This window comes from Macrobrachium rosenbergii, chromosome 14 (genome assembly GCF_040412425.1).
Source record: "Macrobrachium rosenbergii isolate ZJJX-2024 chromosome 14, ASM4041242v1, whole genome shotgun sequence".
Taxonomy (NCBI): domain Eukaryota; kingdom Metazoa; phylum Arthropoda; class Malacostraca; order Decapoda; family Palaemonidae; genus Macrobrachium; species Macrobrachium rosenbergii.
The window spans coordinates 44,647,271-44,671,252 of record NC_089754.1 but is presented as its reverse complement, the minus strand read 5'-3'; the positions used below and the strand labels follow the sequence as shown (position 1 = coordinate 44,671,252).

General features: G+C 36.2%; 1 protein-coding gene across 7 annotated transcripts in view; it reads left to right on the top strand.

The window, feature by feature from the left end:
- LOC136846050 (prostaglandin E2 receptor EP3 subtype-like) overlaps positions 1-9,998 on the top strand; it is a 199,878-nt gene extending 189,880 nt beyond the window's left edge. For 4 of the 7 annotated variants that reach the window (XM_067116722.1, XM_067116723.1, XM_067116725.1 and 1 more), the window contains 6 exons: positions 175-395; positions 2,392-2,543; positions 3,673-3,801; positions 6,559-6,724; positions 7,336-7,773; positions 7,947-9,998. In XM_067116722.1, coding sequence (XP_066972823.1) covers positions 175-395; positions 2,392-2,543; positions 3,673-3,801; positions 6,559-6,724; positions 7,336-7,773; positions 7,947-8,362 — 1,522 coding nt within the window. In that variant the 3' untranslated portion in view covers positions 8,363-9,998. The remainder of the gene's footprint in view (positions 1-174; positions 396-2,391; positions 2,544-3,672; positions 3,802-6,558; positions 6,725-7,335; positions 7,774-7,946) is intronic. The other 3 variants (XM_067116726.1, XM_067116727.1, XM_067116728.1) reach the window with 1 other exon arrangement.
- Positions 9,999-23,982: the final 13,984 nt, after the last annotated feature.

Sequence of the window (23,982 nt, the reverse complement as noted above, 5' to 3'; positions counted from 1 at the left end):
TATATATATATATATATATATATATATATATATATATATATATATATATATATATATATATATATATATATATATATATATGCGCTTGTGTGTGAGCGTGCGTGCGCATGAGCGCGAATATATCTCTAAGAAATGCAACGTCGTGACAGATCTCTCCTTCTGTCTCGCCCACAGGATGGTGTTCTGCGGGATCTGGATATTCTGCTTTATGGTGAGCGTGCTGCCCCTCTTCAGCGTGGGGCAGTTCTACCTGCAGTACCCGGGGACGTGGTGCTTCACCAATATCCACCTGTGCGACGAGACGCCCCTCCTGCAGAAGATGTTCACCACCGCCGTGGGCGTCATGAACGTCTGCAACCTCATCATCATCGTCGTCTGCAACGTCTTCGTCGTAGGTAATGTCATCCATGTCCGGACGACACTTTATTATTTTTCTGTAAAGGAAAACTATTGTGCCGGCTTTGTCTATCCGTCCGCACTTTATTCCGTCCGCCTTCAGATCTTAAAAACTACTGAGGCTAGAAGGGCTGCAATGTGGTATGTTGATCATCCACCCTCCAATCATCAAACATACCAAATTGCAGCCCCCTAACCTCAGTAGTTTTTATTTTATATAAGGTTAAAGTTAGCCATAATGGTGCATCTGGTAACGATACAGGCCAGGCCACCACCCGGCTGTGATTAGAGTTTCATGGGCCGCGGCTCATACAGCACTATACCGAGGCCACCGAAAGATAGATCTATTTTCGTTGGTCTTGATTATAAGCTGTAGCGGTTATAGAGAAAACGCGATTACGCCGAAGAAACTTCGGTGCATTTTTTTTTCTTATAACGTGATACACACGAAGAACCTCAGGTATGTCATGATCTCAGAGACAAGGGTAGTTACTTCTTCCGATAAGGATATAGCAAAGCCCTCGGATGAAAGGCTCTCAGCTTCTACTTAGGATAGTTTACATTTCACTCGTTCTTTATGTTTATTTATTCTTGATTTCTCAACATTTATTCATTTTTGTCGCTATGTTATCATCTTTGACTTTGTTATTTTCTCTCTTCCTTGCAGAAAGGGATTGAACAAAGTCCCGAAGTGGAAGGCTCTATTGTCCTCTTTAGAATGATTCTTTGTCCTTCTTGTCTCTTCATTTCTTCTTGATTTATTAATTTTTTAAACATTATTCATATGTGTTTATGTAGCAATTAATCTATTGGTTTCCTTATTTATTTTTTATTTTATTTCCCTACATTCTGCTGTTGTCTTAACTTCAGCTTCAAATTTAGCTATTCAGAGGCTGTCATCGGCATTCTGAGATGAGTCCATCTTTATAAATTAATATTACTACTTAATGATTGTTTTGAAATGATTTTGTTACTTATTTACCTTGTGTTAATTCGCTTTTATTGGCAACTCTCCTCGAAAAAACAATAGTTTTAACTCCACTGTCAATTACTTTCTGGGGAAAAAATGAAACCTGAATATTATTAGTTGTCATCCTTTGTAAAATGAGCCTTTCCTTCCTTCTTATGTTAATTATTTGAAAGCAGTCTGCTTTGTGCGTGACTTCCAAAAGGAAAAAATGTACGTTGAATTAAAATATGAGGCCTTTCATGCAGCTGCGAGCCTCACGAATGTGGAATGTTGCGAGTTGGAAATGTTCTGCGCATTTTGTTTCTCACATTTTTGTCGTAGAGTGAAGAATTTGTTTGTGATCCCAGAAACATCTTTCTCTTATTTTTTTTTATATACCATCCCTAAAGTTAATATCGGAAAGGCTTTCTTTTTTTTTTTTTTAATGATAATCATTATCATTTATGATTTCACTATCTTAATCGAACAATCAGATAAATATATATATATATATATATATATATATATATATATATATATATATATATATATATATATATATATATGTGTATATATATATATATATATATATATATATATATGATATATATATATATAGTAATTATATGTGTGTGTGTTACTGACCATTCCTTAGTAACTGGAAACTGATTATGAGAAACTATCAATGAAAAATTATTGTCGTATCATCACACGATCATATATATAGTTAGAGATAACAGGGCATAGATAAAAAGGGATTGATAATGGTTACTTTATATCATTATTATTGGCTTACAAAGGAGGGAAGGGAGTTGGGGGAAGCGATTTTTGATTGGATGATCACAGTCAGGGAGCTGTCCTATTGGCTGCGAGTCTGGCTGAGCGTCGGAGGCGCTGATTGGTTGACGCCGGGGGACTGCTCACCGTTCAAGGAAGAGGGTAGCTATTGGTTATCTCAGGGGCGCGTGTTAAAATACTAATAAAGAAAGTTATATTTTATTATTATTATATTATTATTAAATGGTCTCCGCTTCCTTCCCCTTCAGGATCCCTCCTGAAGATGCGGATCACCCCGCACTCGGCCTTCGAGCACGGCCAGCCCCACCGGAGCCGAAAGAAAAACGAGCAGGAACTTCAGATGGTCATCGTTCTCATCGTCATCACCTGCATCTTCGTCGTCTCGTGGGCGCCCCTCGATGTGAGTCTCTCTCTCTCTCTCTCTCTCTCTCTCTCTCTCTCTCTCTCTCTCTCCCTCTCTGTAGCCGCGAATTTCTTTTTCCTCTTAGAAAATTCTCTCTTAATATGTAAATATGAAATTCCTTCCCTCAACTGAAAATTCTCTCTCTCTCTCTCTCTCTCTCTCTCTCTCTCTCTCTCTCTCTTACTGCAACCGCCAATTTCTTTTTCCTCTTAGAAAATTCTCTCTTAATATGTAAATATGAAATTCCTTCCCTCAACTGAAAATCTCTCTCTCTCTCTCTCTCTCTCTCTCTCTCTCTCTCTCTCTCTCTCTCTCTCTCTCTCTCTCTCTCTTATATGTCTTGATTTGTGATAGTAATGCTGGGAAGGTTAATAGCACAGACTATCCTAACAATACGTGTATGGTTAAAATATTTGATAGTGCTAATATTGCTGACAAAATCTGATACCTTAATTCGCCCACATAATTACTCACTAAGTTACTATCTCAGATAGTACTATCAACGCTGACGAAGTTAATATCTTGACAGTTCAAATATTGATGAAAACTATGAATACCTTGGATAGTGCTGTCATTGTTTTGATGTCATTAAAAATGCACAAAAGAAAGCTTTCGAGAACCTGCTCTGAACTGAGTGATTTGTTTCCCTTTTTATTATTATTATTATTATTATTATTATTATTATTATTATTATTATTATTATTATTATTATTATTATTATTATTAGTGTAATTTGTTGTTTTTACTTTATTACTAATAATTATTTACTCATTGTTTTCACGGATAGGGCGCACGTTTTAGTTGCTACCCTGACAGGCCTCACCTGTCTAAACGTCACGTGACGTAACCGCACCTCAGAAATCTCTTTATTTGTCTATTTAAATCGGCTGTTATATTTAATTCCCCTTCACGATGAGTGGTATTACTTCATCATAGAAGAAAACAAAGCAACACTTAAAAACACGAAATGCATAAAAAAAATATATATATATATATATATATATATATATATATATATATATATATATATATATATATATAGGTATATATGTATGTGTGTGTGTATAACAAACGTATATGTTTTTCTTAACGAGGTGATTATAGATTTCCCATCTCTCCTCACCAGGCCATTCTCGTGGGGAATCGGGCGTGGCCGCCTCACGATGTGGAGGATCATTACATCGAATTAGTGGCCATCCGACTGTGCTCCCTCAATCAGATTGTGGATCCTTTCGCGTACATCATCTGCAGAGTGGTTAGTAACGCTTTGTGTGTGTGTCTCTCTCTCTCTCTCTCTCTCTCTCTCTCTCTCTCTCTCTCTCTCTCTCGTTAACTGGGCTTTTGCCCTAAATATCATACATCCATCCATCTCTCGTTTACTCGCTATTTGTTGATCCACTCTTTTACCTCTTGGTCTTCTCTTCATTATATAAGCCCCCTCTCTCTCTCTCTCTCTCTCTCTCTCTCTCTCTCTCTCTCTCTCTCTCTCTTTACTCGCTAATTGTTGATCCACTCTTGTTGATCCACTCTTTACCTCTTAGTCTTCCCTTCATTATATAAGCCTCTCTCTCTCTCTCTCTCTCTCTCTCTCTCTCTCTCTCTCTCTCTCTCTCTCTCTCTCCAGGAAATGTGATTGAGTGGAAATTAGTGAATGTTTAAGAAGACCCTTTATATGACCGAAAGACTAATAAGATAAATAAATGTGGTGATGAAGCTATAAAGATACAGAGAGAAAAATAAATATTGGGCGAAAATCAGGGCTAGCTAACACCCTAGTCTGAAATTTGGAATTAATTTTATCAGTTCCACAGTAAAAGCAAGTGCTGAAAATTAATTTCTGTTAAGGCTGAGCACTTTAGGACTTATTGTATAGGTAGAGTGATATGTAAGTGATTCAATTTTTGTATGAAAAGGCAGTATTGGCATTGGTTAGTCAGATACTCGTAAGAGCTCTAGTTCCCACTTTTTTTGTTTTTGTTTTTGTTTCAGACGCTGTTTGTGCTCAGCAATGCTAGCTCTCAACGTTAACCTGAAGTATAACAGTGAAGAAAAAATAATTACAAAAACACGTGTGTGTATGTGTGTGTTAAACGGTCTGAGGGACTTCGCTAATAGACTCCATTATTTCGCAATTTGTATCTGAGATATACTGCAAATTTTTTTTCATGCATAAATGGTATAGTATAACATTTTGGAGAACTTGAGTTAGGAGAAGATTAGTGAGGACATTCATCTCCTTGATAATCCCGCCCGGAAATATACAGAATGCAATTAAAGTTCCAGGAATTTCGGGTGGGGACTATTTGAATACACGAAAGGTTATATTAACTGTTGCCCCGTTTAGGATATAACGCTAAGATTAATTTTCATAACGATTTAATAGTTATTCATTTCACTCTATTTGGTGGTGGATCTTGAAGGGATCAGTAAGTTAAGACTTACTAATTCGTCTCTTATCTAAAGGGATATATTTCTGCGATAAATTTTGCGCTAGAAGTAATCCACCTAATGTTTGAGATGTTCATCAAGTTCATAATTTGCAATTATCTGCAATCCAAAGGTACATAACTGAAATTAGGCTGAATACTTCAACAAACTGGCTGACTTGAGCATGTTCTAAAAGGAATAAGATATTTGTTTCCTTCGAAGGCCAAAATTAGGAATTCTCACTTTCTGTCTTCTTACCGGACTGCTATAAACCTTTTCCAGTAAGATTGTTCCTATTTTACTGGCTGTTATAATATATATATATATATATTATATATATATATATATATATATATATATATATATATATATATATATATATATATATAAAACACATATACATACATACATATATAATATATATAACACATATACACAAACAATAAGCTGTAGGTCCCGTTGCTAAGTAACCAATTGGTTCTTAGCCACGTAAAATAAGTCTAAACCTTCGGGCCAGCCCTAGGAGAACTGTTAATCAGCTCAGTGGTCTGGTAAAACTAAGGTATACTTAACACATATGAATATATATATGAATATATATATATATATATATATATATATATATATATATATATATATATATATATATATATATATATATATATATATATATAAATCATCACGTAGCTATTTCCTTAATTTTGCGTTAATAAAGTAGCATTTTAATAACAACCAACTACGATAAACCTTCGGAAATTCTCCGCCTTCTCTTAATGCATAAGCCCAAATGAAACTCAAATAAATTTAGCCTTTCACGATTTTCCACCGATCTGATATCTCATTACGACTGCAAATTCTATCTGCACAATAAATTATGCAAATGTTACCCCATAAGTAACCCAGAGCATGGATTACCTGTAGTAGAGATTATCGTGCTTAATGTACCGTAACGTGTGAGATAATACGTATAATAAATCAAGGTAAATTTGGACATTCTGTGTGGCTACAGAGAGCAGGAATTTAAATTCGCTAAGAGTAATATGATATAATAAGTTTAATAAATCCGTAGATTCGTTTGTTCCTTTTTTTCGAAGAGTACGTTTGGATGCTATGACATGTATATAAAGATATATAATATATATTATATTTCATCGCACAGAAACATTTTGTTCATTAGCATAATGTGCATACTGCAACTTTTTCTCGCTTATATATATACAGTATATGTATATGTACGTCTGTATATATGTGTGTATAAAATATATATAAATTATATATATATATATATATATATATATATATATATATATATATATATATATATATATTTTTTTTTTTTTTGTATGTATATATGTATAAATGTGCGCGTGTTTGTCACAGAGAAGGAAACATACTTTCTTCGACCTAAGTCGCTGATGCATTTACATAGTCGTATATTTACATGTTAACTGAAAAGCTTGATATATTTCTTGTTATATTTTGGAATGTCACAGGATCCATTTCTCTTCATACCTCATTTACCTCTCCATTTTAGTTTGTGTCATGCGAATCGGCAGACCTAAAACATCCTCGCCTTCTTCTTCAGGTTTTCAGATCGCGTTTCTGGAGCTGCTGTCGACGCGCCATCATTGGGCGCGGGTGGTCCAGGAGAGGAGAAGGTTCGCACTTCCAGATCTCGTCTTTGCTCCATAATCGCAAGTTCTCACGCACGCAGAGTCCTCCCAAGGATCACATTGCCACTGTCAAAGAAGGTACAGGAAAAATTCCTTTCGAAATGTCCAGTCTATTAGAGAATTTATGAGAGAACTTACATCGAGTTTCCTCTGTTATGAATGTACTAGTTTACTTATGCCATTTTGCCAGCTGTACTTTCTCTCCTTCTTTTATCCTTTTCCCATTTCACAAATGGGGATTCTGTTTTGTGGAGGCTAGCTCAACAAGTTAATGGCCTTCATTTTGTGTTCCATGTGAATGTGTATAAGCTGAATATCGATTAACTTTAATTTGTATTTATGACTCCGCCCCCTTTCTGAACTTTCAAATTGCAGTATAAAAGAAAACATTCCGGTACAAAGTAAAAGTTCTAATGCAGGAAGTTAGAAACTAAGAAAAATAATATCTGTGAATCACTTAAAAAAGTATTGCCATGATTGGTAGTAGTATCTGCAGTAGCAGTGGTGGCACAGCACAGTACATTTTGCACATTAGCTGTGAAGTTACATTCTTGTAAGACTTCATTGTGATAGATATAATTTTTATTTATAGTAAGGTATCTGAAATCAGGTAAGATTTCGTGAACTCGTTAATTTGACACAAGCATATTGAATAGAATGAACAAACTATTTTTTCTCTATGGTTTCAGTAAACCAAGAATTTCGGGAAGAGGCAGCAGTTCGCCCTGAGGCAGAGAAGACAACGCGTGCGCCCTCTGTCCACAAGTCGTACTACAGTGATTCAGGTACGGGATCTTATTCAGGTGTGGAGACTCCACTTGTAGATAAAGTGGAAGAACCTTCCTTCTCAATGGAAGCTCTGCAAGAAGCAAAGGGCTCTGTCCTCCAACACTCTTTAGCCAAGAGCCTATCTGTGGCAATACCAATCCCACTCTTTACCAGTGAGCAGTATCGTGTAGCTGAGCTTGGAAGAGAAGGAGATGGCACGAACAGGGATGTGTACTACCTTGTTGATGCATCCCACAATCCTATAGGTCAAAGGATCTCCAATCCAGATAACATGTGCCAGAATTGGTCAAGTGCTTCACGAGGGAATAATAATGAAGTTTCCTTCATTACTGTGACTGGTAAATACAATTGGGACTATTTTCATTTAGATCTTTTGAATTTTTCAACAGCTTGCTGAGTTGATTGTGGAAAAATTCCAAAACTGGTTCTTAGAAAAATTTAAAATTTTATAGTTTTTATGAGACTTTTTAGAGCTGCACCTCTGAACCTTTCTATAATTTCTTTCCCTTAGGTTGTGACGATGCAGGTGTGTACAGAAGCAATTCTTGGAGTTGCCAGAGTATAAAGCCTCCACAACCACAGTACAGAACACAGAGTACACAGACGCTTTCCACTGGTCATGGCAGCTACCCATATGAAGCAAACATATTTACAAAACCGTCTGAAACACAAACTGATGACCTGAATGGCCTGCGAGAACAGAATGGAAACAATCCAACTCCAGACATCAGCTTAGGACCAGAGAACTCAGTAGAACTTAATGGAAATGTCAAAAGATTCTCGTCGCTGACTGTGTGTCAAGCTCACAGTTCGGAGGAGATGCCGAAAGAGAGCTCTGTCAGTGCGTGTAAGAGACCGCTTTCTGCATGCCTGTCAGATACTAGTATGGATGCTTTGGAAAGAAATTCAAAATTCACGAAGAGCTAAGCTTCAAAATGTAAAGTCTGATTATTTTTTCGGGCTATTTTGTTTTTAATATTATGAACTGTATAACAACTAAGTGTTGTATTGTCCTCATAACAATGTTGAGGAAGTGCTTGCAGAATTTTTTTTTTTTTTAAAAGAAGTATATTTTTGCACTTGATTGAAACAGGTCCATTGACTCGACTGTGAAATTCTTCCATGTATACTTTACGTATGGCAGATTTCACTTGATGTTTTAGTGAAAGTTTTTTTTAAAAACGTTCAGTGACTGCATGATTATCAAAATCGTATTTACCGGTATATGTGCTGTATACGTAAATCCACGTGCATGTAACGCTCTGCGCATGCGCGCCTAAATGTTACGAGTACAACAGCTGCTTTCACGTTGGTGCTACTTGAAAACTTTCTCGTGTTGCCAGAGGCCGTCTTCTGATTTTACCAGAGACTGTCCTGTTGTCGCAGTGTTTCTTTGCTGCTTCGTCTAGTCATAGGATGTAAGAGATATTTTTCTTATCAAAATACTGAATTACCATGACCATATGTATTATATCAGGTAAATGCATTTAGGTTTAACTTGCAGAATGAGAGTTCAAAACAGATTATATTTAAAGGACTTTAATTTTTTCATGACATTCATGAGTTAGTAGGAATGAAGTAAGTTACTTATTACTTTGTGCAAAGTGGTTAACTACTTAGAAGCAAATGTTATTAAACATTGATTCATTCCTTTTATAATTTTATATTTCGAAAAGACGGTTTGTAATGGTTGCAGCTATTTAGCAGCGTCATGTCATTTGTATCTCATAAATTTAACAGAAGAATTCAAAGCTGATTCGTTGTTCCGAAATATTAGATATATCAATGTTCTGATTATTGGTCACAAAGAGAGAGATTGGATGTCTACAGGCTAGTGAAAACACGATAAAACTGGAAATTTCATCAGCCTCAGTTCATCTTTGAAGTGTCCTTTTAACAGGCCGAAAATGTACTTTGGAAGTCAGAGACATTTTGAACGTTTGTGAAGAAGCAAACAAGAAATGACTGGGTAAGAGATGGGCAGATGATGTGCTAAGAATTTTAATATTTTGCGAAAGTGCCCTTTTGATTCTTTTGTATCTTTTGATTCTTGTCTTTTGATTCTCTAATGTTTTTCTGTATCAAAAACCCCCCCGAATAAATATAAGTGTGATGACGATTCCCTCCGTGGATTAGAAATACTGTTCTGTGAAATGTAAGATCGTCAGTGAATATCACTTTGCCATGAGAGACCCGTGGTTTGATTTCATTCTGAGCCCCTTAGCTGTAAGATATATAAATGTCCAGAGGCAGGCTTTTATTGTTGTTCTTGTTGCTGTCTGTTATCATATCTGTTATAATACCTCTGTGTTGTAATTTGGCATGTTGCTTCAGATCAATTACAACATACATTCCGCTCTACGTGTCCGTGATGACTTTGGAAATGATTTTGTTGAAGTTTTATAAATTTATTTCCGGCTTTCTATTGCCTGAATAGATTTTATCATGATGTGTTCAATTTTTTTTTTTTTTAAAGATTACGTGTAAAACAACACAAATGTTTATAATCGTGATTCATCAGATTTCTATGTGCTACGTGAGATTATAAATGTTTACATGATTATATCTGTGTTTTATTTGAATTTTTGGTTTTACCTTTTTCAAAAAATTGTTATTACGCAGCTATATAATGGCATAGCTTACATGCTTAATATCTGTTCATGCATTATGCCCTGAGGAGTGTTATTTATTTGAAAGAAGTTGGACACTTGAAAAATATGAATCCGTCAGATGGCTAAACAGTGTGCACATTAATTGACAAATTAATTTTAAAGGTTATTAATGAAAAATTTTCCCCTCCCTTATAATAAGTTTTTCCTTGCATATAAAGTTTCGTAAAAAAAATGCTTAAATAATCCCTATACAAAAACTCTCTCCAGTCTTTTTGTCCTTTTAGAGCGTTTATTAGCGGAGGAAAATCAAGGTGTTTTAAAAACTTGCAGCTTGGACCACGTGTTCCTGAAGTCTAAGTGGGTGACTGGATGTCAGTATGAGAGAATGGGTGACACGGTGAACATGAGTCACCCGAACACTCGATGGGAGGCAGAAGGATGTTCTGAAGATTTTTAGTATCGGGGTGAAAACTTCATTAGAGATGTGGTGAGTGGAAGTATGCGGATTATTGCTGGAACCTAAACAGCTGGACTTGGTTGCCGGTGAGAGAAGAAGCAGTAGCCGAACTGGTTATTCGGCCAAGTCCTTTTACCTGACATGTAGCAATATGGTTGCTCCTGTGTGGGGCCGAGCAATTTGTGGAGTTCGCTATTTCGAAATCCCCCAAGGCCTTATAAGGACCAGACGCAAATCAAATTTTGTTGCTGTTGAGGGAGGAACCTCGGTATTTGGTTAGCTCCTCTGGTTGATGACTTATGCCAGTTTGGTTGCATCTTGTAATGAAGCCTCAGCTAGAGGCGATTTTGCGTGAACACTTGCGTGTGAAGACATTGAGGGATTAGTACCTAATGTATTATTTTCTTGTATTATTGCTGTTTCCTCTGCAGGTTGCAGAAGACTAAATGTATAAACTCTTGGATATCTGTGTTGTGTAGCTTTAAGAAATGATGGGGGATACTAGGCTCAAAAGAACATTTGTGCAGGCAAGGCATAAGCCTAACAGCCTCATCTCAGAATTCCTTGCTTACAAATTTGCCACTGAAATTATTGAATAGGGCAAAGCATCTCTTTTTGCAAAATGAATTGGCTGTATATGTGAGGTCATTTTAAAGGATGTGTATGAGTCTCACCTCAACAATTAGTTGAAACTTTAAACTTTAGGTTATTACTATAAAACGCGTACTGCATGCACTTTGAAATTTCACAGTTAGATTAAAGATTAGTAAGAGTTAAGGCTATTTTAAAGATTTAGTTAATGTAAATAACCGTCGTGAAATTTTAGTTTCTGTACATCTGTACAAAGATATTTTATTTTGTTTCTGCGGAAAAAAAATGGATAAAACTTGGTAATGTAAATAAATGCTGTTTTTTATTAAAGAAACCACCCTACTGGCCTTGTGAGCTGCAAATGTCAAGAGGTTAGACAGAAGCGAACTTTAATGTCGTTAAATCATAAATCTAGGCCGCAAGATTACAAGGATGCAAATATTTACCATTCTGCCTGAGAATAAACTCGCGTTTAGAGTAATTAACTTAAATCCAACTACAGCAGTCAGAATGAAGTAGGTTTCCTCATTTTCATCGTCACCACAACACAGCGCTGCCAAACGTACTTGTGGTGTAGTATTGCACTGAAATGAGCCTAACTCTGGCTAATTACATCAAAGGTACTTGACTTTACTGTGCAAAAAATAGGATGATAAATGTATGCACGTAAAGTCATCACCATGTTTAAACTGAATAGCATAACATGAGTTACTTATGGGTTCTCGATCATTTTTTGCCTATCGTTCGCTAATACTATCCCTTTGACGTTATCGTGGATTTCAGTAGTGTCCTTTCTCTCATCAAAAATATTAATGATTAAATAATTCCTATACAAAAACTCTCTCCAGTCTTTTTGTCCTTTTAGAGCGTTTATTAGTGGAGGAAAATCAAGGTGTTTTAAAAACTTGCAGCTTGGACTATGGGTTCCTTTAACTTCCTTAAGTCTAAGTGGGTGACTGGATGCCAGTATGAGAGAATGGGTGACAGGGTGATACACATTAAAACACTCGTTAAAATCATCCAAGCATACCTGTAAATACAAAACATATATATATATATATATATATATATATATATATATATATATATATATATATATATATATATATATATATATATTCTAGAGAAGCTTGCCTAAAGAGAAAAAGAAGAAGTATGGACTAATTCAAAGAGACAGACCAGCTAATGACCATTTGCCTAGATACCTGTACAAGAATTAACACACCCAGATAAGTAAATTTATGCATGGGCGAGTCCTAGCCTTTCAAGTTATGTCCCTTCTTACCTTTCTGATGGCAGTTATGACCGAAATGGCAGTCCCTACCATCTCTCTCTCTCTCTCTCTCTCTCTCTCTCTCTCTCTCTCTCTCTCTCTCTCTCTCTACGCCACTCGATTTATTCCATAACGATGAAATTCGCTATATATTGTAAAATAAACTTAATTGACTCTGAGTGCAAGGAAAAGAAAACGTTATTTAGATATTAATTTATGCAGAAGGAGAACGGGAGTAAGTAAAGTAATGAATGTATTCGGTTTACAGTTGACGATGCATTTTCAATGAACACTTAATTTATACTATATTAGGCAAGGAGCATGACTCGTCAGTTACTTACGAAAGCTTCAGCAAATAAGAAAGGTACTTGGAAGCTGTGTATTATAAATCTGTAGGCTTTCAATTGTTTATTTCTAAATAGACATAAAATACAAATTAATCATTTGTATCCCTGTCAGGAATACATAATTAGGCTTATCTCTTAGTTTATAAGGATATACAGAATATCCTCAACGTACTACTGATAAATATCAAAGGTTTCCAATATCCTGTAGTCACGGCTCATCCGATACGAAGAAACAGATAATCATATGCAGGCTGTGTTTGTGCTGTCCACCCTGTTTTAATTAGGACGAAGAAAAGACGTTGAAACAATGTGTTTCAAAACAACGAGATGTTTCGTCGATTTTAGCAGTTTACTGAAGGCGGTTTTTCGCTGTATTGTCAATAAATAAAAACAAGTGACAGTACAATATATGAACTAACAAGATAATGATTTACTTACGAAAACAGTACTTCAAGTATTAAAACTGACATACATAATTTGCCTTATTTTCCTAAACATTTTAAATCTGGTAGGAAATTCACAAAGCAAAAATCCTGTACAAAGGTTGGGTGGCTTTCGAATATGTGGCCGGTGGTGTCCAGTGATAGGGTGAGGCTGAAACAACCAAACTGGGACTGATTTATGCCCCAACAGGCCCAGAGAATATATTAACCTTTCCCATACACCTGCGGACATGAAACGTCTACTTTGTTTTGTACTTTTTATCTCTTTTTTTATTTCTAAAGAAGAAGACTCGAAGTGACAAAGTCTACAGTTCTACGATTGTGAGTTGAAATTTTGGTGGCCTGTGGTGAAGCGTCATCGGTTGACGGTACTGAACACAGTAAAGGCTTAAGCATTGTCTCCATATTTCTTGTATGTATTCACATACACACACACACACACACACACATGTCAGGGTCGTCTTTAGGCCTAGGGGACGCCTGGCAGTTGTCTGGAGACATCTCGATTGTACAGGACAATTGTTGGCGTGCTGTATACCGTTCAAAGGGTTGTGTTGATTACAATCGCTTTATAATGTGCCTCTTACTTTTTGTATTAATTTTATAGCAAAATCTGCATTGAACGGACCAGTGAGTCTAAAGCTTTAATTTCATAGGGCGTTTACTATTTTAGTCGCTTGGATGGGTGGGTAGGCGCCCAGGTGAACTGCTTTGCCCAAGGCTTAGATACAGTGATGTTAGAATACACATACACACACACACACATATATATATATATATATATATATATATATATATATATATATATATATATATATATATATATATATATATATAGGCTATATATATATATATATTCCATATAGCTTATTTAACTCAGATAAGACAGACGGACAAGAAAAAGAGAGAACAACAGATATTATCCTATAACTAAGCCAAGCCTTGCCACCCCATTGCTTTTTATCTAAACCAATCTCTGACTAATGGGCGTGTTTCTGCTTAAAGAAAGCTCAAGTGATTCCTTATGTAATAATAGGTCAAATCATTATTTGTGTATTATCCTCAGATAATAATAATAATAATAATAATAATAATAATAATAATAATAATAATGATAAATTCTAGTTAAATTTCATTTCCAAGCATCTCTCTATAGCTTCGAGTAAACATTCAGCTTTAGTGTTCACCTTAGATCCCACGCTGACTCTAGTAGTGCGTTCTTTTATAGACAGCCTGAGAGTCAGAGTCACCATCACACAGAGAGAGAGAGAGAGAGAGAGAGAGAGAGAGAGAGAGAGAGAGAGAGAGAGAGAGAGAGAGAGATTCCAGTGGGTGGAGGTTTGACAGCGTTCTCATTTTTATTTTGTCTACGTACAGCCAGGAAACACCACCGCACCTGCTTCAATACATGTGTCAAAGGTGATAAAGAAATTATTACGTGTATCTGAAATAGGAACAGATGTCCTCCAGAGTCCCTTGGTAATAAATCGTTAGTCGTTTACGATAGGACAAGAAAAACACACGAGTGCTGTGTGTCACAGAGACGAAACTAATGACTCCCTTTTTATAGCTGAATGGATAATGTTACTGTCACCCAAATATCGTATGTCAATTAAAACTGGCGTCACAACACCTAGGTTACTGAAGCCGTAATAATTTTCAAATAGAAAACTAAAAATAAATCAGTAAGTTTAAAAAAGAATTTCATATAAAAATATCTAAAAATATGTAAGTGTATAATCATATTTGGCTCGGTCAGGGTAGATGTCCTTATCTTGACTATAATTATGTCTGGATGTACGTTTTCCCAAACTGAAGTGAATTCGATGTTAATGCGTTATTTTTGGCTTTAAAGTTCAATTTCCCAAAATGTCACGTGTTATATATATATATATATATATATATATATATATATATATATATATATATATATATATATACATACATACTGTATATGTATATGTGTATATATATATATATATATATATATATATATATGTGTGTGTGTGTGTGTGTGTGTGTGTGTGTGTGTGTCGTTTCAGCACACAGCAATTTGCCATGAATTAGAGTAATTCCAAGAAAAAAATAAAATCTTGCTCCTACAAAGAAGCCTCATCTGCAATGTCAAATCCCCTACACATACACCGCACCATATTTTTTTTCATTATTCACATGTTTTGACTAGTACGGTAGTCATATCTGACGTTAAAAAAAAAGACATACAACGTTCTATCTTCATAGTATCCGGTAGTTTTTTTTTTTTCTCCATTCGATGGCTTAATGGCTTGTGGAAGTTCCTTTGTTACTTCCTTTGTACAATTAACATTTATTTCAACCTTGGGAGGCCAGCTACAGTTCATTTCGTGCTAAGCAACAGAGGTGGCAGTGCCATTATGCGATCTATGATAAAGAATAGAAAATTACTTTAATGAAGAATCAACAGGTGGGTGACGATATTAACTAAGTGGGTTCAAACAGGTATTCAGGTACTGAGTCTTCCTTGAAGACTTTTCACGAATTAGTCAGTTCTAATAGTTTTTAATGACGCTCGCGGATCTGGTTCCTTTTCAAATTTCGACAAAACGCTTCTTAAATTTTCAATGTACACAAGTCGAGTGATACGAACGGCAATGGGAAACAAAGAAGACAAAGAGAAAAACAAAGTACTTGAGAGCGAGAGTGACGAAATCTTAAAAGACTATTCAAGTTACCAGAAAATTTGCTGGATAATAAAATAGAATTCTGTAGCGCTCTAACTGCAAAATGACTTAGATATTAACACAAGAAACGGAGCGGCTGCAAAATGGAAGAGTACTTCACTAAAACAAAATGACGTTGGGAACAATTTTCATTTAAAATTTCTTGCTTTAGAACGTGCTTACTTGGCAACTGTAATGGACTGGATCCACGAATGCAATATTTACGAAATAACACGAGAAAATTTCTCACGCTACATCATCAAGGCAATTACCTAATTACCTACTTCCTGCCAAGAACTGCGGCATTCTCGCATCTATTCGACAGTAATGAAATGAGAGTTCACTGTGGATTAGAAGCCTCTGCGTCTCGCTGTTTTCAAGGGGGTATTATAAACACACACGTGATCCACAAGAGATAAGAACCTAGCACAAAGACTTAGCAGACATTTTTACGATGGAATAACGATGACAGACGAATGTGACACAATAAAAGATGAAGAAGATCTTTGTTTCTTCTCGAAGAATTCCCTTCCTTGCTTTAATGACTGAACTCTTTTTATTTTGTTTACATCACGCAACAAGTTTGGGATCTCATGTGGCAGGCCGCTGCGCACTAGGTTAGGATTTGATAAGATACAAACTTGTAGTCTTGTACTATTTTGTGAGTATTTTGACTGCTGTAAAAATAAACACTTCCTTTACAGCACCTATTTTTACTCAATTGCTGTCCAAATTCTGACAAGTCACTGCGAAAACCACACATTCATAAAAATATGAATGTTCAGTGGACGCCGAATGTTAGCCAGCAAAACTCGAAGATTATTCTTCTTTCTAAAATAAATAAAATGACCAACGACGTGAAAACTGATGTTTACAGAAATACAAGATATGACCAATAAGATTTTAAAATGACCTGTAGATAAATACTAGAAATATATGAGAGAAAAGTGTTATCAGATCAAAAAATGGACAACAATTTCAGATATTCTACAAAAATCCCAAGAATGAGATTGTAATGATACAAGGGCTCGCGTGAAAGTGAGGCAAACGCTAATCTAGTCAGGAATTTTTTCTCCTTGCAATTATTATTAATGTACATTTACAGTCATTTACACTGGTTCAGTTAAAAAAAAAAACTAAATGGGTCGTTAATTGTTTGGCTCACGTAATCGTCGTAATAACTCACTGGCTTCACATTGCCTCTCTCTCTCTCTCTCTCTCTCTCTCTCTTTCTCTCTCTCTCTCTCTCTCTCTTTAAAAAAGAATTTTCTTTAACTGCACCAAGAGACATAGTTTCACGATTAGAATGACCGACAATGAACCAAGTAAAGCATAATTCAATCAAGTTTCCTAGTTTATCCACTATTCTCCTTCTCAGCTCTATCCCTTATTATGATTGCAAATGACCTTGAACCCTGGGAATGCAGTTACTCTAACTGTATTCCCAGAGTTCAAGGTCATCTTATTCTTATATTCTTAATCCATTTCCTTCACAACTCTGTCCCGGACAGGGGATATCAGCCACCTCTAACTACGGATAAAGTACCGTCATCCCTGTCCACTTCGCCCTGTCACGACCCGGTACCTATTCCGAATATCTGTTAATATAAGTTAATATGAGCTCTTTACAGAGACTATGTTTTCCTATTCTAGACACACGCCTTTTGCACCTTTATCTATGACAGGAACTATGTTACCTTAAAGTCTTGATAATGTATACATAAATCATTCAATTCTAACCTATGCAATCCCAGTTGGTAGTCTTTAATTTCCTCGATTTTCTACACCTGGCAACACAAGTTTTGCAACCGAAGCGTGTCAAAAATGACCCTATTTATTTGAGCGCCAGAGTGGCACTGAAATTTTCATTGGCTTCTCTTATGCCGTAAAGGTCAAACGTTAGATTTACCTGGCGAGGAAAAGCAACGTTCGAATGGCTATATTGATCTGCAATGTCCTTATGCCTTTGTGACGAAAAGTTTTTCAATTATAATCAACAAACAGAAATTCTATGGAGTGAGAAAGTTAGCTTATTTTCAATTCATTCATAACTTTTACAGACTACTGAGTTTTTTATCTGCTTTATGAAGACATGCATTAATTTTAAAAACGATTACTCTGACATGGGAGTCGCACATCGAAAATTTATCAGCATCCGAGATACGAAAAGCGGAGGTCTCTGCGCGATTGAAGTCTGTTAATTCTATATTCCTCACTGGAATATGTAAGCTTGGATAGGTCTGCTTCCATCATCTAAGCGTGGGAGGAGAATCTCTAACACTGGCTGAACAACGGATGGGAATTGTCGTCATAGGTGCGAAAAATACTTATATTCTTTCTTTTTCAAAGGAATCAATTGGGATTAGCAGGAGATCACGTTAATCACTACCGACAGGGGTTACTATTAAAATTTTAATGCATTGGCCAGTCATAAGTAGGATAGAATCGTCACTGATATCGGCTGCGGAAATTAACCATCAGCTCCAAAAACTAGATTAAACCCTTCAGGCAGCATCACAAAACATTTAATCTTGCGGATAAGTAGACGTCGAGTTAATAGTGAGAAGTAGAAAAAAAGTAAAATACCTGCGCAAATGCATCGTGATTACAGGTGGCTTACGAGAACTGGTCAATAGCATGCGACTTTGAAAATTTTGATACTGAGGAATAATCCGAAGCATCGCAAGTAATGAAACACATCGGTGACGTCATAATCGTCCTAATCATTATTAACCAAATGACAAAGAGAATTGGCTTAATCAGATATTGAAACTCAGTGCAACTGAGATTAAACTTGACCCAATTTATTCGGTTATAATCTGGCTTCTCATTAATTTAGGAACCTTACGTGAAATTAGTTTTTCATGTATATTCCCCTGCAAGCAATAACACTGGAGAGAGAGAGAGAGAGAGAGAGAGAGAGAGAGAGAGAGAGAGAGAGAGAGAGAGAGAGAGAGAGAGAGAGAGAGAGAGAGAGAGCGTTTCCAGCTAGAATGCTGGAATGCAATCGCTACACTAATGCTTTTATTTTTATTTTGTTTACAACGATCACCACAGTCATCTGACCGCCAGGTACCCCTGGATTCAAATTTGGGACCTCTCACTTCACAGACGAGAAATCTAAAGTTTATACCACACACACACACACACACACACACACACACACACACACACACACATATATATATATATATATATATATATATATATATATATATATATATATATGTGTGTGTGTGTGTGTGTAATATACGTACGTACGTACGTAAGTATGTATATATGAACTTTATCTCCAGTAGAATTTGGAATTCATACAAGTTCTACTGTTGACATTACTGTAAAAATAACATATCGCTAGACTGTGGGTACGTATTTAAAAAGACTTATTTCCCAGTCTTCAGGAATCCGTATAAATTGATGACAAATTGCCCTTAGTTCAAATACTGCAAACTTTTAATTTCAATCCTAAATAAGTAAAAGACAGGGCACTTAATACTCTTATCCGAGTTCCAAGAAAGTTGAATGTAATGTTAACTTACTTCCCTTGTAAAACATCACGCGTTGCCGGACCTTGCAACATCCCACGGCATTCTGATAAAAGCAGCAATGGGTCACAATGAGCCGTAAAGCCAGTAAGAGTAAGTGAAAGTGAGTATAACTGAAACCATTAATTTTCTGATTCACCCGAAGGTTTTCCAGATTGTAAACGTAAATAAGTCGGGTTGTCCATTCAATCTGTTAATCCTTTAATACAATGACATTATACCGGTTATAAAATGGAAATTGTCTGTTAGGAAAATCCTCCAATTGGACACTCATTAGCAGCAGCGATTTAAGTTTGCGTCATAACTTTCAGAAAATTCCTGACGCATCATCATTTAGAGTATAATAGCCTTCATGTTCATGGCTGTCATTGTAATTACCAGTTAAATCCGTAATCTGTATTACAATACAATGAATTTCGATTGTAACAGTCTCAGTAAACACTCTGCCTGGACACTAAAATTAAAAATGCTGGTGTAATACATTATGGCATAAACTATTTTTATGGCATAAAACGTTTTTTAAGGCATAAAACGTTTTCTATGGCATAAAACGTTTTTTAAGGCATAAAACGTTTTCTATGGCATAAAACTTTTTATGGCATAAAACTTTCTTTAAATTAAAACGTTTTTTATAACAGAAAACGTATTTTTTGACATAAAACGTTTTTTATGGCATAAAACGTTTTTTATGACAAATACATTTTATGGCATAAAACGTTTTTTATGACATAACGTTTCGAATAGAAATATACTAAAATGAAGCATCATGTCTTTCATTTCCGCGATCCGCCTCCCGTCTCCCAATCATGGTTTGTTATTATTCATAACGATAACTTGGATAAAGCTAAGAAAAATTTGCTGAAACATTACAAGATAAATATACACACTCGTTTATGTACAGAAACTACTCTGTAGCTTCAAAGAAAAATGATAAACTGTGACACTAATAAGACCTTTACCCAGGTGGAAAAGAAATATTGGATTTGATGGAGACCAAAGAATTCCAGGGATAAAAAAGTCAAGGAGTTTACAATTCCAGTGAGAAGGGAGAAGATTCATTATGGTACTGACCCTTGAAATTAAAGCCATATTTCACAAAAATAAACGGAAGCTATCACGACTCCTTGAGCACACCTTCTCCAGCTAGCCACAGGGAAGACTTTGTTGTTTTCTGATGTTAAAAGGAATGAAAAGAAAAAATAAACAAGTAATCGAGTTTTCTGTACATCGTATAATCAAGGCCACCGAAAGTAGATCTATCTTTCCGTGGGCTCGGTATAATGCTGTATGAGCCGCGGCCCATGAAACTTTAACCACGGCCTGGTGACCTGGCCTATATCGTTGCCAGACGCACGATTATGGCTAACTTTAACCTTACATAAAATAAAAACTACTGAGGCTAGAGGGCTGCAATTTGGTATGTCTGATGATTGGAGGGTGGATGGTCAACATAACAATTTGCAGCCCTCTAGCCTCCTCAGTAGTTTTTAAGATCTGAGGGCGGAGAGAAAAAGTGTGGACGGACAGACAAAGCCGCCACAATAGTTTTCTTTTCAGAAAACTAAAATGAAAACAAAGAATAGATACTACGTGGTTTCCTAAGAGGCATGGTCTTGAAAACCCACATGAGGAAATAAAGCAACTTTCTGTCAGCGGTAATTGGCTGCCACTGAGGATACAGAGAGAAAAATAAATGATGCCAAGACAGTGGGAAGGAAAACAAGCTTACGGGGATATTGCAACACGCACCGAAAAACAACAGAGAAACGAAGGATTGTGGATTTTTATGTATCGATATGTATAACTATTTGTCTATTTCTGATTACCCTTGGTCTTCATAATGTACAAACATTCGTACAGAATTATCCGTCATAGCATGAACTTTCGTAGAAAGTTTCCGTTTAATAAAATGTCCATATATCAAAAATGGAAAGAACCAAATTATAAACAAAAATGTGAAAATATTAATGAAGTGAAAATCAATAAAAAGAGGTAAATTGTGCTTGAGTGAGCCCTCCAGAAACGAAACTTAATCCAAGAGAATAGAAAGAAAAAGAATAGAGGTTATGGAACACACAATAATATAATTCTTCATTGTAAGTTTATTCGCCATTTTGGGAGGCATGAGGTTGCTACGCCCATACCCCTTTTCTTAACCCCAGATGATGCTGATACCCACTCACGGCTGGGATAACTGGGTTGGCAGGCGGGCATAACTCCACCGGCCTTCCATGTGCGAGGCCAATTCTCTATCACAGACCCGTGAAACACACACACACCCTGACACACACATATATATATATGTGTGTGTGGGTATGTATGTGTGTATTTGTATGTCCGTGTATATGTGTATGTATGTATATATATCTATATATATATATATATATATATATATATATATATATATATATATATATATATATATATATATATATATATATATATATAGAAATCATCAACACACAATCACGTGTGGAACAGAAATAAATTTCTGACTCACGTCGGGATCGAACGCAGGTCTCTCAGGTGGAAAGCAAGGGCGTTATCCACTGGGCCATACAAGTCTAAAAGAAGTTGGAACCTGAGAGCAACTGCACCCTGGGCAAGCTAACTGCTTGCATACCAGCGAGTTTTCCCCAACTTCCCGACTCAGCAATGACCCAATAGACAACATTTCATTCGAATTATCCCTTCTGAGTGAATAAGATAGAAATCATCAACACACAATCACGTGTGGAACAGAAATAAATTTCTGACTCACGTCGGGATCGAACCCAGGTCTCTCAGGTGGAAAGCAAGGGCGTTATCCACTGGGCCATACAAGTCTAAAAGAAGTTGGAACCTGAGAGCAACTGCACCCAAGGAATTACCTTGGGTGCAGTTGCTCTCAGAAATTTATTTCTGTTCTACACGTGATTGTGTGTTGATAATTTCTATCTTATTCACTCAGAAGGGATAATTCGAATGAAATGTTGTCTATTGGGTCATTGAGTCGGGAAGTTGGGGAAAACTAATGCAAGCAGTTAGCTTGCCCAGGTAATTCCTTGGGTGCAGTTGCTCTCAGGTTCCAACTTTTTTAGACTTGTATGGCCCAGTGGATAACGCCCTTGCTTTCCACCTGAGAGACCTGGGTTCGATCCCGACGTGAGTCAGAAATTTATTTCTGTTCCACACGTGATTGTGTGTTAATGATTTCTATCTTATTCACTCAGAAGGGATAATTCGAATGAAATGTTGTCTGTTGGGTCATTGCTGAGTCGGGAAGTTGGGGAAAATCGCTGGTATGCAAGCAGTTAGCTTGCCCAGGTAATTCCTTGGGTGCAGTTGCTCTCAGGTTCCAACTTCTTTAGACTTGTATGGCCCAGTGGATAACGCCCTTGCTTTCCACCTGAGAGACCTGGGTTCGATCCCGACGTGAGTCAGAAATTTATTTCTGTTCCACACGTGATTGTGTGTTGATGATTTCTACCTTATTCACTCAGAAGGGATAATTCGAATGAAATGTTGTCTATTGGGTCATTGCTGAGTCGGGAAGTTGGGGAAAACTCGCTGGTATGCAAGCAGTTAGCTTGCCCAGGTAATTCCTTGGGTGCAGTTGCTCTCAGGTTCCAACTTCTTTTAGACTTGTATGGCCCAGTGGATAACGCCCTTGCTTTCCACCTGAGAGACCTGGGTTCGATCCCGACGTGAGTCAGAAATTTATATATATATATATATATATTCGTGGTGGACCATCTTTCACCTCATTTCTTTATTCTCTCTTTTCAAATTTCTTCCGTTCCCTATTTCGCTGTCATAACCTTGCCTCTTTATTTCCATGCCTCCGCCTCCCTTCTCTATCTTGATTACCGGATGGTCCAAAGTCCCTAACTTTAACACATGTTCAAAGCCTGATGGATAACTTCTCCCTATGAAGTTTCAAAGCAAATCCTTCAGTCAATCATCTGAATAATAAATATCTTTTGCTAAAGGATGCTTGTGCCACGTTTGGTTGAAACTGGTCCAGTGGTTCTGGAGAAAAAGTCCAAAATGTAAAAGATTTAACCAACTGGGATATATATAAACAGACGTTCATATATACATGCATGGGACAAACGTTGATGAGAAAAGCCAATTTGAGCTTCCGGATCTGGCAAGCCAAAAAAAAAAAAAAAAAAAAAAAAAAAAAAAAAAAAAGGAAGCAAATGACCTGCCTCTCATTAGACGGAAGGTTAAAAATCTGGGAAAACAGAAGAACGAACTGACTTCCTAAAACAGTACACTAATATACATACATACATACATACATACATACATATATATACGTATGTATATATATCATCAGACATACATACATATATGTATATATAAATATATATATATATATATATATATATATATATATATATATATATATATATATATATATATATATATATCTACAACCACCAATGCTCTCTGTTCTAGTGAAAATCTTATCACTGGAAACCAATTATCATTTCATTTATATTTATGAAAACGAGGGAACAGAAGCAGTCTCGCCTGGGATATGATTCTCCAATAATGATGCCTTCCATTTCCCGAGATACCTTAGCACCCCA